At 39.8% G+C, this 16,195-nt stretch overlaps 1 protein-coding gene across 1 annotated transcript in view; it reads right to left on the bottom strand.

Moving 5' to 3' along the window:
* Window positions 1–14,683, bottom strand: part of EIF2AK4 (eukaryotic translation initiation factor 2 alpha kinase 4) — a 97,913-nt gene extending 83,230 nt beyond the window's left edge. The window contains exons 1-3 of the mRNA XM_014534850.1: window positions 14,666–14,683; window positions 10,308–10,420; window positions 6,464–6,566 (exon numbers count right to left, since the gene is read on the bottom strand). Of these exons, the coding sequence (XP_014390336.1) occupies window positions 6,464–6,566; window positions 10,308–10,420; window positions 14,666–14,683 (234 nt within the window). The remainder of the gene's footprint in view (window positions 1–6,463; window positions 6,567–10,307; window positions 10,421–14,665) is intronic.
* Between the last annotated feature and the right edge of the window lie 1,512 nt (window positions 14,684–16,195).

Below are 16,195 nucleotides of genomic sequence, written 5' to 3'. Positions count from 1 at the left end.
TCTCTCTCCTTCTCCCTTCCTCTCTGAAATCGATAAAAATATATTTAAAAAATAAAGGCACCTACTATGTGGGACTACTGTCAGGACTGAGTGGATAAGGTAAGGTGCTTAGAATGGTGCCAGGCAATTGGTACGTACTCAACAAATATTAACCAGTCTTATTATCCACTTTCAGAACAATTGAGAAACCCACTCCAAAGACCCATTACCAGACTCTTGGGCCAAACGGCCTGGGTTCAAATCCTGGGAATTAATCTCTCTGAACACCCGTTTTAACATGGGAACATGGTGGGTACTCATGTAAATGAAGCCGTGTGCATGTTTGACAATAATAAGAACTATCATCACCATCGCTGTCATTACTCAGTTCATGCACTCAAATGTCTTAGCTGCAACCTTCAGGTTGTTTCTACCCCAGTTACTCCCCCTCAGCACAGCAGCCTTACTCCTCAACTAAGACCCTGGGAAGCCCGGCTCCTCATTGTAACAGCCAGGAGCCCTGCCACAGGACTCAACAAATATGACTTAAAGCTTGGAAGACTCTAAGAAAGCTGCTGAAAGGAAGGGAAGGCCCCATTCTTGCTACTACAACTCTACCAGCAGATATGTCCCCTACATCCCAAAGGGTAACCCTGAGAGCATATTACTATCAATTCCTGAGATTTAAATTCTATGGTATCTATCCCCGCCTCCCCCCCAAATACTAAATGTTTACACAGCAGCCTTTCCTAAGCTCACCAGGTCTAACAAACTCATCTCCCCCTTCCACCAAAATGCTTTCACTACTTAATTGCATGCATGACTAAGAAGTCTTATAATTAGTGAATAGTGATGATGTTTTGAATAACGTAAATAATATCTGACTTCCTTTTCTTGGCTGGATAAAGGGCGAGCAAGGGGCTAAGAATAGGTAGACCATCATCTTTCAGTTTTAGATTATTCTGGCATATTGCACTGGTTCACAAGCACTTCCCACCTTTCAACTACAGACACAACTGTGGTTGTCTAAACAACAATCACTGACAGAGGACCCATAAATATGCATCTTCACATTTTGAGAAACAAAACAAGGTAGCTTCCCACAAGATTAGTATTTTTTTAAGTTGCTTTGTAATTGCTGTATTTTTTCCTTGTAATTATGTGTACAGTGTTTATACTTGCAGTAGACTAGAAGCTCCTAAAGGACACTACTTATATGTAGCTTTTAGGGAGAACTGTGCTTTGTAAAATTGCAATCTAGAGGTAAAAAGGAAAAAAAGGCAGGCCCTTTCAAAATAACTAAAAACGCCTTTTGAGTCAGCCACAATGCTGCTTTTGTGATCAACGGGACACAGATCCATTGCTGCCCACTGACGACTGTAGAAATACCGCTGAATGCCATAATTCTGAGGTCTGCCTATGCCCCAGCGGTACCAGCAGTTCTAATTTTTGGCTGACAGCTTCTTAATCAACTTTTTGCAACAAAACCTCACAGATATGTCAGCGGAACAATCACTGAACTGTAGGATTTCCGACAGCTATGCTGTCTGATTATGCAAACCATCACTCTGTAACAATTAACATGCTTCCTTGGTTGACACATCAGTAATTCAAAACTCCTCCATTCTCCATGAAATGCCTTTTGGATAATTAACTGATGACTAAGTCCAATAGGTTAAAAAAACACACACCACTTTGGTTAACCCTACTATAATAAAATAACTGCTTAAATTTTCAGGCTTCATAGCGTGTCAAAGATACAATTCAGCCAAGTAAAAGCTCACAATTATATCCTCAAATTTGTCTGGCAACATAATTAAATTTGTTTTAAGTAGAACAATTATTCATAAAAAGAGGTAAATACATGTGAAAATGATTTCAATATTTTTTAAAAAGCGGGATATAAACATTTTGATAAAGTTTAAAAATTGGAAAGATACATTAAAAGGTTAATGTTGTATCAAACCATATATTAAAAGGATCAGTGAAAAGTGTGTGTGTGTGTGTGTGTGTGTGTGTGTGTGTGTGTATGTAGAGAAAGAGGGAGAGAGGGAGAGAGGGAGAGAGGGAGAGAGAGAGACATTTATTTTAAGGGATTGGTTCATGTGATTCTAGAGTTATAGAGCCTAGTGAGTCCAAAATCTGCAGAGTGGCTAAAGAGTTAATGTAGCAGCCAAGTCCAAAGGCCATCCATCTTCTGGAAATTTCCTCTTCTAGGAAGGCCAGTCTTTTTCTATTAAAGCCTCTATTAAAGATTGGATGAGACGCACCCACGTTATGAAGGGTAATCTGCTTAACTCAAAGTCACACAGATTTAAATGTTAATCTCATCCAAAAATTACCTACATAGAATCATACAGAATAATATATGGTCAAACATCTGGGTACTGTGGCCTAGCCAAGTTCACATATAACATTAATCATCACAACATCTATTAGAACAGCTAAAATAAAAAAATGACATCAAATGCTGACAAGGATGTGAAGAAACTGGACCACTCACATATTGCTGGGGGGAATGTAAAGTGGTACTGCCAACCTGGAAAAGTATGGCGGTTTCTTAAAAAATGAACACACATCTACCATATACCCACAATTGCATTCCGAGGCATTTGTTCCAGATAAATGAAAACGTCTGTTTACATCAAAGGCTGTACATGAGCCTTGGCTAGTGTGGCTCAGTTGGTTGAGTGTCAGCCTGAGCACCGAAAGGTCCTGGATTTGATTTCTGGTCAAGGGCACGTACCTGGGTTGCAGGTTCGATCCCCAGCCCTAGTTGGGTGTGTGTGGGAGACAACCAATCGATGTGTCTCTCTCCTCTCCTCTCTCTCTCTCTCTCTTTCTCCCTACCTCCTTCCCTCCTCCCTTCCACTCTCTCTAAAAACCAATGGAAAAAATATCCTTGGGTGAGGATTAACAAAAAACACAAACAAAACCCTGTACCTGAAGGTTTAAAACATGTTTCTTTTTAATAGCTCAAAACTGGAAACAATCCAGATGTCTTCCACCTGGTAGATGGTAAACAAATAGTGGTACCATGAAATACATAGAATACTACTCAGGAGTAAAAATTAAGAATTACTGATTCATGCAACAATCTGGTTGAATTTACAGAGAATTGTGTTGAGTTAAAACAAAGCCAATCCCAAAGGTTACACACTATGTGATTATACTTATATAATTTCCTTAAGTGAGAAAATTATAGAACTGGAGAACAGATTAGTGGTTGTCAGGTGTCAGGAGAAGGTGGAGGTGGAGATAAGGGGGTGGCTATAAAAGGGCAACATGAGGGATCCTTGTGGTGATGAAACTATCTGACTACCAATGCCAATATCCTGACTATGATACTGTGCATAGTTTTGCAAAATGTTACCATAGGGACAAACTAAGGAAAGGGTTCATCTGGTCTCTCAGTATTATTTCTTACAACTGCATGTGACTCTACAAGTATCTCAAAATAAAAAGTGTAATTTAAAATAAAGCAAAAAAAAGGGGCAGCAAAAACAAACATGTGGGACTATATTAAATTAAAAAGTTTCTTCACAGCAAAAGAAACCATCAATAAAATGAAAAGGCAACCTACAGATGGGAGAAAATATTTGCAAATCACATATCTGATAAGGGTTAATACCCCCCAAAATATAATGAATCCACACAACTCAAAAGCAAAAACACAAACAATCTTATTTAAAAATGGGCAGAGGAACTCAACAGATATTTTTCCAAAGATGACACACAAATGGCCAACAGGTACATGGAAAGATGCTCAACATCACTAATCACCAGGGAAATGCAAATCAAAACCTCAATGAGATATCACCTCACCTATTAGAATGGCTATTATCAAAAAAGACAGGTAGTAAGTGTTGTCGAGGATGTGGAGAAAGGGAACACTTGTGCACTGTTGATGGAATGCACTAATAAACTGGTGCATCCACTATGGAAAACAGTATGGAGGTTCATCAAAAAATTAGGACTAGAACTATCATATCATGCAGCAACCCCACTTCTCGATATATATCCAAATGAAATGAAAACAGGATATTGAAGAGATATCAGTACTCCCATGTTATTGGTGCATTATTTATAACAGCCATGACATGAAAACAAGCTAAGTGTCGCTTCAACAGATGAATGAATAAAGATGTGGAATATAAATATATAATATTAGCCATGAGAAAGAACATCTTGCTGGACCTTGAGGGCATTATGCTAAGTGAAATAAGTCAGACAGAGAAAGACAACTATTGTAGGATAGCATTTATATGTGCAATCTAAAAAAAAGTCAAATAACAAATAATAATAATAATAATAAATAAAACACCAAATTCATAGAAACAGAGACTACAATAGTGGTTACCAGGGGGTGGGGAATAGGAGAGATATTGGTCAAAGGGTACAAAGTTCTAGATATAAGATGAATAACTTCTGGGGATCTAATGTACAACATAGTGATTATTGTTAACTAGAGGCCCGGTGCACGAAATTCGTGCACTGAGGGGGGGGGCAGTCTCTCAGCCTGGCCTGAGCCCTCTTGCAGTCTGGAACCCCTCGCTCCTTACTGCCCATCTGCTCGCTGCTCCTTACCACTCGGCTCACTGTTCCTTAATGTTGCCACGGAGACGGGAGAGGCTCCCACCACTGCCGCTGTGCTCACCAGCCGTGAGCCTGGCTTCTGGCTGAGTGGTGCTCCCCCTGTGGGAGCACACTGACCACCAGGGGGAAGCTCCTGCATTGAGCATCTGCCCCCTGGTGGTCAGTGCACATCATAGTGACCGGTTGTTCTGGCTGTTCCACCATAATGGTTGCTTAAGCTTTTATTATATAGACTAGAGGCCCAGTGCATGAAATTCATGCACTCAGTGGGGGGCCCTCAGACCAGCCTGTGCCCTCTCACAGTCTGGGAGCCCTAGGGGGATGTCCCATGGGGAGCGGGCCTAAGCCATCAGTTGGACATCCTTAGCACTGCCGTGGAGACTGGAGAGGCTCCCGCCACTGCCACTGTGCTCACCAGCCATGAGCCCGGCTTCTGGCTGAGCAGTGCTTCCCCTGTGGGAGCGCACTGACCATTTGGGTGGTCAGTGCACGTCACAGCAACCAGTCATTTCGCTGTTCGGTCAATTTGCATATTAGCCTTTTATTATATAGGATAATACTGTGCTATAAAAAATAGAGCAAATATTTTTTCAAAAGAATCCTAAATCATGAATTCAAGAAACCAGACGATTCTGTAGCTAAATTTAACAGAACTCCATATTATTTCTCAATTAGACATTAGAGTCCCCTTACACTAGAAAGAACTTTGGAGTAATTCCCAAGGCCTAGTTTTTTGTCAGGGCTGTTCTACAATCACTGTCTGTATCTCAACGATGACTGAAGTTTGTGGAAACAGAAACTCAAGTGGGCACCAATTTCATGGCCAAAAAGCACCTCCCAGGTCACACTGTGACTCACTATGTTGCAGAATGACTGTCTAGATACTGAGAGGTCTGAAACAGAAACAGAGACAGAGACCTAGGGCTGGTCTTAACTTAACGCTTCTCAGTTTTCACAGGATGGAATAGTTAAACAGGAGCTGCCTTGTGACTTTACAGGTACATGAGGATTATACATAAAGGGAATTGGTCTGACCTAAGAAGCACACAGTAATACTCTACATTAAGAAGTCACCTAGCCTGGCCGGCATGGCTTGGTGGTTGAGCGTCAACCAGTGAACCAGGAGGTTGAGGTTCGATTCCTGGTCAGGGCATATGCCTGGGTTGCAGACTCGATCCCCAATGTGGGGCACGCAGGAGGCAGCCAATCAATGATTATCTATCATCATTGATGTTTCTATCTCTCTCTCCCTCTCCTTTCCTCTCTGAAATCAATAAAAATATATTTTAAAAAAAGGAAGAAGTCACCTAGTCTAGCCCTCCAGAGAGAGTGACATCACCCAAGGATGAGCTCAGGTAGACCCTGATGTGCAGAGGATTAAGAAAGAATTAGCACTTAACTAAGTGTACCCCCATGCTCGGGTAGAGAAGAGACAATGAAGGATTAGAGCATGTCACTAATTGTTGTCAAGGAGAACAATTAGATATTCTGATATGGAAAAAGAAAAAGTGGCAAAGTTTAGTCAGAAATCACTTATCTGTAAATATTTTCCAATATAAAGGTTCAAATCAAGATCAAGTCATGGTGCCAGATCCAAAGGATGCAAAAAATATGGCCAGGTTCATCTTTTGGAAAGATTCTTAAGCATCAATAATATCATCTATATACACTCTACAATTTGTAATTCATAAGTACTATAAATTAAAGAAATACAAATAGCAATGTTCTCCTTTGTAGATATCAATAAGAAACAAAACATTCTAGTCAAAATTGGATTTAAGGTGCAATGGAAATATCTTGCAGTCCCAGAAGAGGCAGAAAGGCAAACACTGGTGAACATGATGAGATTTTTACTATCCTCTTATAAGTCCAGTTAAACAAATCTTACCTCTCCACAATGCTTCTTGGCCACTTCATCCAGGCGAGATTTTAATAAATTAACACTCTCATTGGACAGACCTTTGGCATTTTTTAACTCTATTTCAGGGACTCTGGGAAAGAAAAAACAAAACAAAAAGGAGTTACTCGAAAGTGCAGCCTGTCTGCATTAATATGTGGGGATTTCATACAGGGCTCATTTGTGAACCTCTCTCTATACTCCCAGCAACATTTCTCTGCATCTCAAAAGGATTCCAACTATACCCCAGCAGCACGATTGACACAGTGCTCATCATGGATTCACCTGCAGGCGATGTGGAGTGAGTGGGCTGGCCAGTTGTCAGTGTGAGCTGTCAGATGATCAGACTTACTGGGGCTTGATCCCAGTATCTCCCCAGCTCCTCTGTCTCTGATTTCAGCTTTACAATCTGATTAAAATTTTCCACATCAACTATTCTTTTACCACCTTTAAAAATATCACTCTAAAAATATATATAAATAATCACTCTAGCCCTAGCTGGTTTGGCTCAGTAGATAGAGCATCAGCCTGCGGACTGAAGGGTCCTGGTTTTGATTCCAGTCAAGGGTACATGCCCAGGTTGCAGGCTCGATCCCCAGTAGGGGACATACAGGAGGCAGCTGATCAATGATTCTCTTTCATCATTGATGTTTCCACCTCTCTCTCCCTCTCCTTTCCTCTCTGAAATCAATAAAAATACATATTTTTTAAAAATCACTCACCCAGCCGGAATGGTTCAGTGGTTGAGCATGGGCCTATGAACCAGAAGGTCATGGTTTGATTCCCAGTCAGGGCACATACCTGGGTTGCAGGCGATCCCCAGTAAGGGGCTTGCAGGAGGCAGCTGATCAATGATGCTCTCTCATCATTGATGTTTCCACCTCTCTCTCCCTCTCCCTTCCTCTCTGAAATCAATAAAAAAAATATTTTAAAAAAATCACTCTGTGTGTGATTCCAGTCTAGTAGCTGAACTACACACTCCCTGTTTGATAATGCTTGACCCTGGCTTGCCCCCAACATCAATTACTCCAGCTCCGACAGCTCACCTGTCAGACACCAAGTGCTTTGCTCTGGTCTTTGTGCTCCACATAAAGCAGGATGAGAATAACTAGACTACATGGAGCCACAATGATCCATCTAGTATTCCCACAACATGCCGTGTCCAGTCACTCACTCTAATTGTAAACAAGGTGGGAAAATGCTCACTCACTCAAGTATAAATCTAGTCCTACACACTCTTCCAAAGATGCCTACTTCACCCCCCTCTTCATCCCTATAGAGCACAACTCAGACTCAACACGGTCTACTCAAGGAAAGTACACAGCCAGCCCTCCCAACAAATAAACATCCAATAACAATTCATTGAAATTAAATAAGATTTCTTTGATTTTACTGAACAAAAGGTGACTGTACTTCCTACCAAGCATTTCTGAGTAATTCATGGTGTTTTACCTTAGCACACCCTTTACTATTCATTATCTATGATGTTCTCACAATGCTTCAGTTATAATAGGTTCTACAATCATTACCTATTTGGATAGATGGGAATCTGAAAGTAGTTTATATACATGAGAAAAAGAATAAAAGTACCACATAGCCCTGAGTCTATGCATGTCTAACTCGGGATTCTCTCACAGTGGCATCAAGGTATTTTGCAAAAAAGGAAAGTTCCTGCTCCATATCATCTCAAAAGATAGCATCAAGGTATTTTGCAGAAAAGGGAAGTTCCTGCCCCATATCATCTCAAAAGATATGAATGTTCCCCCAAGTCAAGTCTTACATAATTATTTTTAAAAAAATAAAGCAATCATTATATAGCAGTAGTAAAAGAATAATGAAAACTTCATCTACAATACTAATTATATTTTATTTATTTTATTATTTTTATATATTTTTTTATTGATTTCAGAGAGGAAGGAGAAGAGAGAGAGAGAAACATCTATGATGAGAGAGAATCATTGATTGGCTGCCTCCTGCACGCCCCCCACTGGGGATCGAGCCAACCCAGGCACGCCCCCCACTGGGGATCGAGCCCACAACCCAGGCATGTGCCCAGACCGGAATCGAACCCGGGACCCTTCAGTCTGCAGGCTGACGCTCTATCCACTGAGCCAAACCAGCCAGGGCAGCAATACTAATTATATTTTAATAGAACTTTCCAATGTTCTCTTTATGCCTTAGCCACATAAATTTATGTAGCTGATATTAGAATTTTTACTTTTTACAAGCATTTCCATGTTGTTGTTGTTTAAAAAATCATCGCATAATATTTTTACCAAGTGTACACATCAAGATTATCTGAATAGTTCTCTAGGGCAGTAGTTCTTAACCAGGAGTAACCATGTGGTCACCCATGGATACCTGTCAATGTCAAGAGGATGGAGAAGCTCCATGCCCTCCTACATTCCTTGCCTATGCATCTCTTCCATGTGGCTGTTCCTAAGTTGTATCCTTTATAATAAACTCAGTAGTAAGTGAAGTGTCTATCTGAGTTCTGTGAGCTTCTTCTAGCAAATTACTAAACCCAAGGAGGAGGTTGTGGGAACCTGCAAATTTACAGCCAGCTGATCAGATGTACTAGTATTTGCAACTGGCCTTTGAAGCCTTGTGGGACTAAGCCTTAACCCCTGGGGTCTGCTATAACTAAGAATAGTTTGTATCAGAACTGAATTGAATTGTAAGACATGCAATTGGTGTCAGAAAAGTAAAACCTGCCGAAGCCGGTTTGGCTCAGTGAATAGAGCATCGGCCTGCGGACTGAAAGGTCCCAGGTTCGATTCCGGTCAAGGGCATGTACCTGGGTTGCAGGCACATCCCCAGTGGGGGATGTGCAGGAGGCAGCTGATCGATGTTTCTAACTCTCTATCTCTCTCCCTTCCTCTCTGTAAAAAATCAATAAAATATATTTAAAAAAAAAAAAAAGAAAAGTAAAACCTAGAGAGGCACTGTCTTATTCTGCTTTCATAAATTTAGTTGTTCTTTAATCAATTCATTATTTAACTTTCTACATACCTACTTATCTACTCTGGGCACAGTGTTGGGAGCAAAAGAGGGTCACTAACTTCAAAGAGTTCATCTTGACCTATCTGTAGTTTCATATCCTCCATCATCTCTTAGTATAACAAATTCCATAGATTTACCACCCCCTGTGTAAGGCAGTGCTTCCTTTTGTCACTTTTCTTCAGTGGTTCCCTGCACGATAAGACCAAGCCACAAAACATAATCCAGGCCAATCTGTCTTTCCATATGGAATGTCTGGGGGAAATTACATGAAATATACAAGATACTTGAGAAAAAGAACACTTGAGTCCTGATTGCTAATACTTTTGCTGTATCAGTGGTTCTCAAGGTGATTTGGAAACATGTGGAGTTCTGTGGTTATCTCACTGGCTACATGCCTTGCAGGGAGACTCTAAATCTTCCTTTATGAATAAAGTTCCATTCAGCCCAGAAGGCTACTCCAAGTCCCAATGCTGACCATACCAAGTACACAAGCTACCATGCCTTTATCCTTTTCTTCTAGATTGTTCCTCTTCTCAGTTTATGAAGAATTAGACAAACAAAAGTTAACACATCAGAAGAAGCAAACAATTGGTCATGGAGCAAATACTGATATCTATAGTGGCTATTGTACAGCTAGAAGCAAACTTAACACGAGATAGGTCTTATAAAAATGTCTATTGCTGTTATAGTTTTAATGACATGCAAGTGATAGAAAATGAAATTTTAGATGGAATGGTGGCAAGAAGGAGAAAATTCTGTTTATTTCAACCTGTTTTTATGTGGTCAAAACAGAGAACTGAAATTACATCACAGCTATTTATAATGTACTCACACATCTGGGTAGGTCGGTGGGCATTTAACCCTCAAATCCACTTTTACATATGCTTCCTCACCAGCCAGACCCTGGGGGTACAGAACTAAATTGATTTCAGGGGGCTCTTTGACCTAAAAGAGAAAAAGAAAAAAAATATATATATATTTTTAATCTAGAGAGCCAATCATTAATGATTAAGATAATGATCATCTTAGTTTAAAAGGTCTACTTTTAAAATATTACATGTAATTATATCTGATATAGTGTTTGGTCAAAGTTTCCTAAAGCATAGTTTAAAAATAAAACCTGTGCCAGAGAGAATGCATTTCCCTTTTCAAAGTTACCGAAAGAGTGAACCAAAATGTTCCATGTAGCTTCCATTCATTCAAATGTTACTGAGTGCGCTTATGCCTGGGTGCTGTCCTAAGTCTGGGAGTACAGGATTAACTTTAGGCAGACAATTACTTTATACAAACTAGAAGACAAGTGAATACTTTCCAATAGTGGTGCATGCTGTAAAGAAAATACCACAGAGAAATGGAACACAGAGGGGAGAAGAAGATATTCAGACAGGTGGGGATCAGAGGATATTTCACTTGCGAGTTGAATACTGAGAATAATAAGTGAAAACCTTGACATGGAAATCTGAGAGCGCTTCAAAAATTGTTTATGCTTCCATCCAACTGCTTTTCACCAAATAACTAAATACTCTATTGTTCTTTTATGTATTAATTACACTTTTTCCAAAAAAAGATTTGAGATGGTTTATATTATCTTTATATCATGAGAAAAGGGACGCTGAGAGAAGAAACATCTATTCATGTGGTCCAGGCACTATGCCAACTCTGCAAGGTAGGTGCTGTATCCTTTTTTAAAGATTTTTTATTGATTCTTATTCACTTTTTTTTTTTTAAGTGTGGTAGAAGGGAGTGGAAGTGAGAGAGAAACATCAATGTGAGAGTGAATCATCCATCAGCTACTTCCTACATGCCCCCTACTAGGGATTGAGCCCACAACCCAGGCATGTGCCCTGACTGGGAATCTGCATATGTAAGACAACAAGTCTGGTTTAACAGCCTCTTTCATCTTAATGTCAGAAGTGAACAGTGCATCCGAATGTAACTAACCTTCTTGGGAAATGGTACAGGGGGGCAGGCCTATGCTTAATGCCCAGAGTCTCTTGAACAAGAAGAAGGCTTCAGCAAACAAAGGCCTATTGGGGGCCTGCCTACACATTTTGAAGATAATTCTTTTACTAACAGGAATGCTTTAGAGTATTTCTCAGCAGAGACTATTAATTGTCCCCCAACATTCATTCTCCCCTTATTTCTGTGGACCCTGAGAAAGAAGATCCCTATTCAGAAGGATTCCTAGTGGGTAACTGGGCTCAAATTTTTAAAAACAGAGGCTAGCAGCCATTTCTACCCAAGGGCCTCTCATACAAACGGTACTTCACAGAGAAGCCTCCACTGACCCTCCAGCCTCTGCACTGAACTGCCTGACTCTACTATTTGTGCCATCTGAGCCAGCCCTTATAAAGGAGTTGCAGGAATTCTATTTCAATCCATAGGACTGAGGCTTGCCCCATGCCACCTGGGCGGCACAGCTATAACCCCAGCAACATCTTCACCAACCAATCAGAGCATCTCCAATCTGACCAATCAGGAAAGTGCCTTTCAGACCAATCAAACTGTGAGGATTTGGAGTCCTCATTTGCACGAGGACAGACAATCAGAGGCCAGGGTGGGGATTTCTGGCTATATAAACCAGCTCACCACCACCACCACCACCCACCCAGCCCATCACCCACACCAAAAAATAAATAAATAAATAAATAAATAAATAAATAAATAAATAAATAAAATAAATAAATAAACCAGCTCCCCTATGGCTCTGAGAGTGCACTTTCCTTTTCCACTGAAAACTAAAGCACTAAAGATGTCTTGCCCGAGCATAGTGGAGCAGACCAGCACAGAGCAGAGAAGACCTCTTCATCAAGGAACACAGCAGAGCTGTCTAGCTGGAGCCGGGTCTAGCCCCAGGGCTGCTCACAGCCATGCAGTTTTCACAGTCACGCTGTATCACAATTGAGCTGTTTTGTGATAAAGTTTCCTTCTTCACTGCACCCCGAAGTGGGGATTCGTAATAGCACTGAATGGACACCAATGATCATCCATTGGCAATAGAACTCCAGATTTTTAAAAAATATATATTTTATTGATTTTTTACAAAGAGAAAGGGAGAGAGATAATTAGAAACATTGATGAGAGAGAAACATCCAGCTGCCTCCTGTACCCCCCCTACTGGGGATGTGCCCGCAACCAAGGTACATGCCCTTCACTGGAATCGAACCTGGGACCCTTCAGTCCGTAGGCTGACGCTCTATCCACCGAGCCAAACCAGCTAGGGCCCAGATTTTTTTACTGGACACATTTATCAGACCTCTTTGCAGCTAAGTGTAGCTACTGAGCTAATTTCTGGCCAATAAGATGAAAGAACTAACATAAGCAACTTCTTCATTCCTTTTTCTTTCCAGGTGGCTGGCATGCATATGTGATGGTTGGAGTTCCGATAGCCATTTTGGACCATGAAGGGCACATTAAGGATGGTGAAACATCAATTTAGAAAAAGCCCTACACTCCAGACTTTTACATGCAAAAAAGCAAACTTTGTAGTTTTCTGTCATATGTTGCTCAACTTAATCCTAACCAATATAGGTTCCGGGAGTGAAGGTGGAGGGATAGTGAGGGAACAGTGATTTTAGATGTAACAGAATATTTGTCAGGTTTTTCTTAAGCAAACTGAGAGGCTCCCCAATGTGTGAAGAAGCTTTTATGTGAAACATGTTTAGAATACCAAGCATTAGCTGGACTCCTGGAACTGAACATAACTTGATTAAAAATGGTTTAACAGCCCTAACTGGTTTGGCTCAGTGGATAGAGCGTCGGCCTGCGGACTCAAGGGTCCCAGGTTCGATTCCAGCCAAGGGCATGTACCTTGGTTGCAGGCACATACCCAGTGGGGAGTGTGTAGGAGGCAGCTGATCGATGTTTCTCTCTCATCGATGTTTCTAACTCTCTATCCCTCTCCCTTCCTCTCTGTAAAAAATCAATAAAATATATTTTTTTAAAAAATGGTTTAACAACCACTGGGGAGTAGGCTGAGGTAAGGCCTCCTTCATGGGTTTAGAAGATAACTAGTCATCAAAATTCAGTACTGGTAAAATCTTTGACTTAACCTGCACAAGAAAATAATCCAGAAATATTAGCAAGCAAATAAACACAAAATAAGGGGTAATCGAACATTTTTGAGATCACTAAAGGAGAGGAAAACACAATGTAGATGTATCAGCTCCAAAATATACAAAATCCTACATGAGGAAAAAAATTGATTTGAAGACTGAAAATGAAAGTGACATGCAAGCTGCATAAAAAGTAGTAATGGAGAGAAGGCCATATAATGTTACAATAAGACATGAGTAAATTCTCTTCCTAATGGCATCATGAAGCTGGTACTCCCCTAAACTGTTATTAAAAAGCCCAACAAATCCTCAAGCATATAAAAAGTGAGAGAGTAATGTAAATTCAGTCCTCAAACACAAGAGAAGTAATGCTCATTTGGAGTTCATAAAAAATACCCACAGCTATTCAAGAAACAAACCCCAAGGATCTTAAATTACCCCCAAAGGATTAGAAACACTAGCACACCTCCTGGAGGAGCCAATGCAGTTATAATCCCTGCTGCTCAGTATGAATGTGCTTTCTTCAGGCACTTTCTAACACAAGCCCAACAAAATCAACTCGCTAATTAATAATGTGCCTATTTCTGTTAAAAGTACTGAAGTAAAGGGTAAGACTAGGAAAAATTGAGAATTTTATCAGCCATTCCACACAGCAGCAATTTTTTTGGTTTCAAGGCTAAAGCATAAGGGTTAATGACAGCCCATGATTAAACTTTACTTGTTTACAGGATAAGCAGCAGAGTAAGGGAAATCAATTAAAAATACCAACATAATTTTTCATTGCACACAATGTAAGTATACTTAACACTACTAAAATGTACTCTTAAAAAGGTTAAGAGCCCTAGCTGGTTTGGCTCAGTAGATAGAGTGTCAGCCTGTGGACTGAATGGTCCCGGGTTCGATTCCGGTCAAGGGCACATGCATGGACTGGGGGCTTGATCCTCAGTAGGAGGCGTGCAGGAGGCAGCTGATTGGTTACAGCATCATCCTGATATGCCAAGGTTGTGGGATTGATCCCTGGTGAAAGAATATACAAGAATCCATCAATGAGCCCTGACCCATGTGGCTCTGTTGGTTGGAGCGTCATCCGGTGCACTGAAGGGTTGAAAGTTCTATTCCCACTCAGGGCACATACCTGGGTTTCGGGTTCCATCCCTGTCGGGATGCATATGAGAGGTGACCAATCAATGTTTCTCTCACATCAATGTTTCTCTTCCTCTCTCTAAAATATCTTCAGGTGAGGGAAAAAAATCAACCAATGAATACATAAATAAGTAGAACAACAACAAATCTTTCTCAATCTAAAAATCAATAAATTTAAAAAATGTTTTAAATAATGTTGTGTTAAAAAAATGGTTAAGATGGTAAATTTTATGTTATATCTGTGGGGGTTTTTTTGTTTTTGTTTTTGTTTTTTTTAACCACAATTATATATATTTTAAAAGTTACACAATTCAAACCACTTTCAGATGTTTGGCCTAAAATTGTTACCTAGGATTCTGCTAATCATATCTTCCTTAAATTTTATGGCAAGATTTGGCTCAACATGGCCTGTTGTTTCTCAGCTGCTTCAGATCTCACATTCTGTCATTTCTGTGCGGGAAAAACTAGTCTGTGTGAAAATATAACAAATCTAGAAATAAAGTAACATGTGCAAGCTTGGTTTTAAGTTTGTGAAGATATCAAAATCAAAAATGGTCCAGCCAGCCTGGAGACTATTTATGCTAAGCAAAGTAAACCAGTTGGAGAAAGATAAATGTCACATGATCTCGCTCATTTGTGTAATATAAAGAACAACATAAACTGATGAACAAAAATAGAGCCAGAGGAAAAAAAATATTTTAGAATATAACAGAAGTAATCCTGTTATTTGCAGATTTTTAATATTTCCTACAACCATTGTGACATTATACTATGTTAGTACAGTTTTGGTAATATTATTGTATTTAAAATAGTTTTTGTTGAAATATTAATGTTTATTGCATGTAACATTATTATACTTAAAATCATTCTTGTTGAAATATTAATGTTTATTGCATGTAAATGGCTAATTATTTTGTATCTACAATCTGGTAATAGATTTAGTTTGTATATTATAAAAAAAATAATAAAAATAAATAATAAAGTGATTACTTAAAAAAAAAAAAAAGAACTTCCTTGGGAACCCCCACATCCTTATCTTGCTATTCAAGGACCTCCAAAGTTTATTCCAAATCTATCATTACAAGTGGAATTCCCACTTTGCTCTCATTGCAGCCTATTCAATGAGCAGGCTTTGAGGAGTTCCAATATTAGATGACCATTTTAAAGGGGATAACCAAAAAGGAGATGAAAGGAGGTAGCCAAAGACATAAAAAGGAAAAATCAGGACTGTGTGGTGCTCCATTATTCCAGGAAACACAGTATTTTATAAGAAAATAATCAACTGTGTCAAATAAAAGTTTATAAAGTGCTTGTGAAAGATGTTAAGTTCAGTTTATACATGATGAGTGTAATGCCAAAATAGGCAAGCGAAACCACCTAGTAAAAAAAAAAAAAAGGTCCAGCTGGGGTGGCTCAGTGGTTGAGCACCGACCCATGCACCAAGAGGTCACTGGTTACATTGAGCAGGGTTTCAGGCTCAATCCCCAGTAGGAGGCATACAGGAGGCAGTTTCTAACTCTCT

This window comes from Myotis brandtii, unplaced genomic scaffold, assembly GCF_000412655.1.
Source record: "Myotis brandtii unplaced genomic scaffold, ASM41265v1 scaffold133, whole genome shotgun sequence".
Taxonomy (NCBI): domain Eukaryota; kingdom Metazoa; phylum Chordata; class Mammalia; order Chiroptera; family Vespertilionidae; genus Myotis; species Myotis brandtii.
The sequence above is the reverse complement of the archived record's forward strand: the minus strand, read 5'-3'. Positions and strand labels throughout refer to the sequence as shown.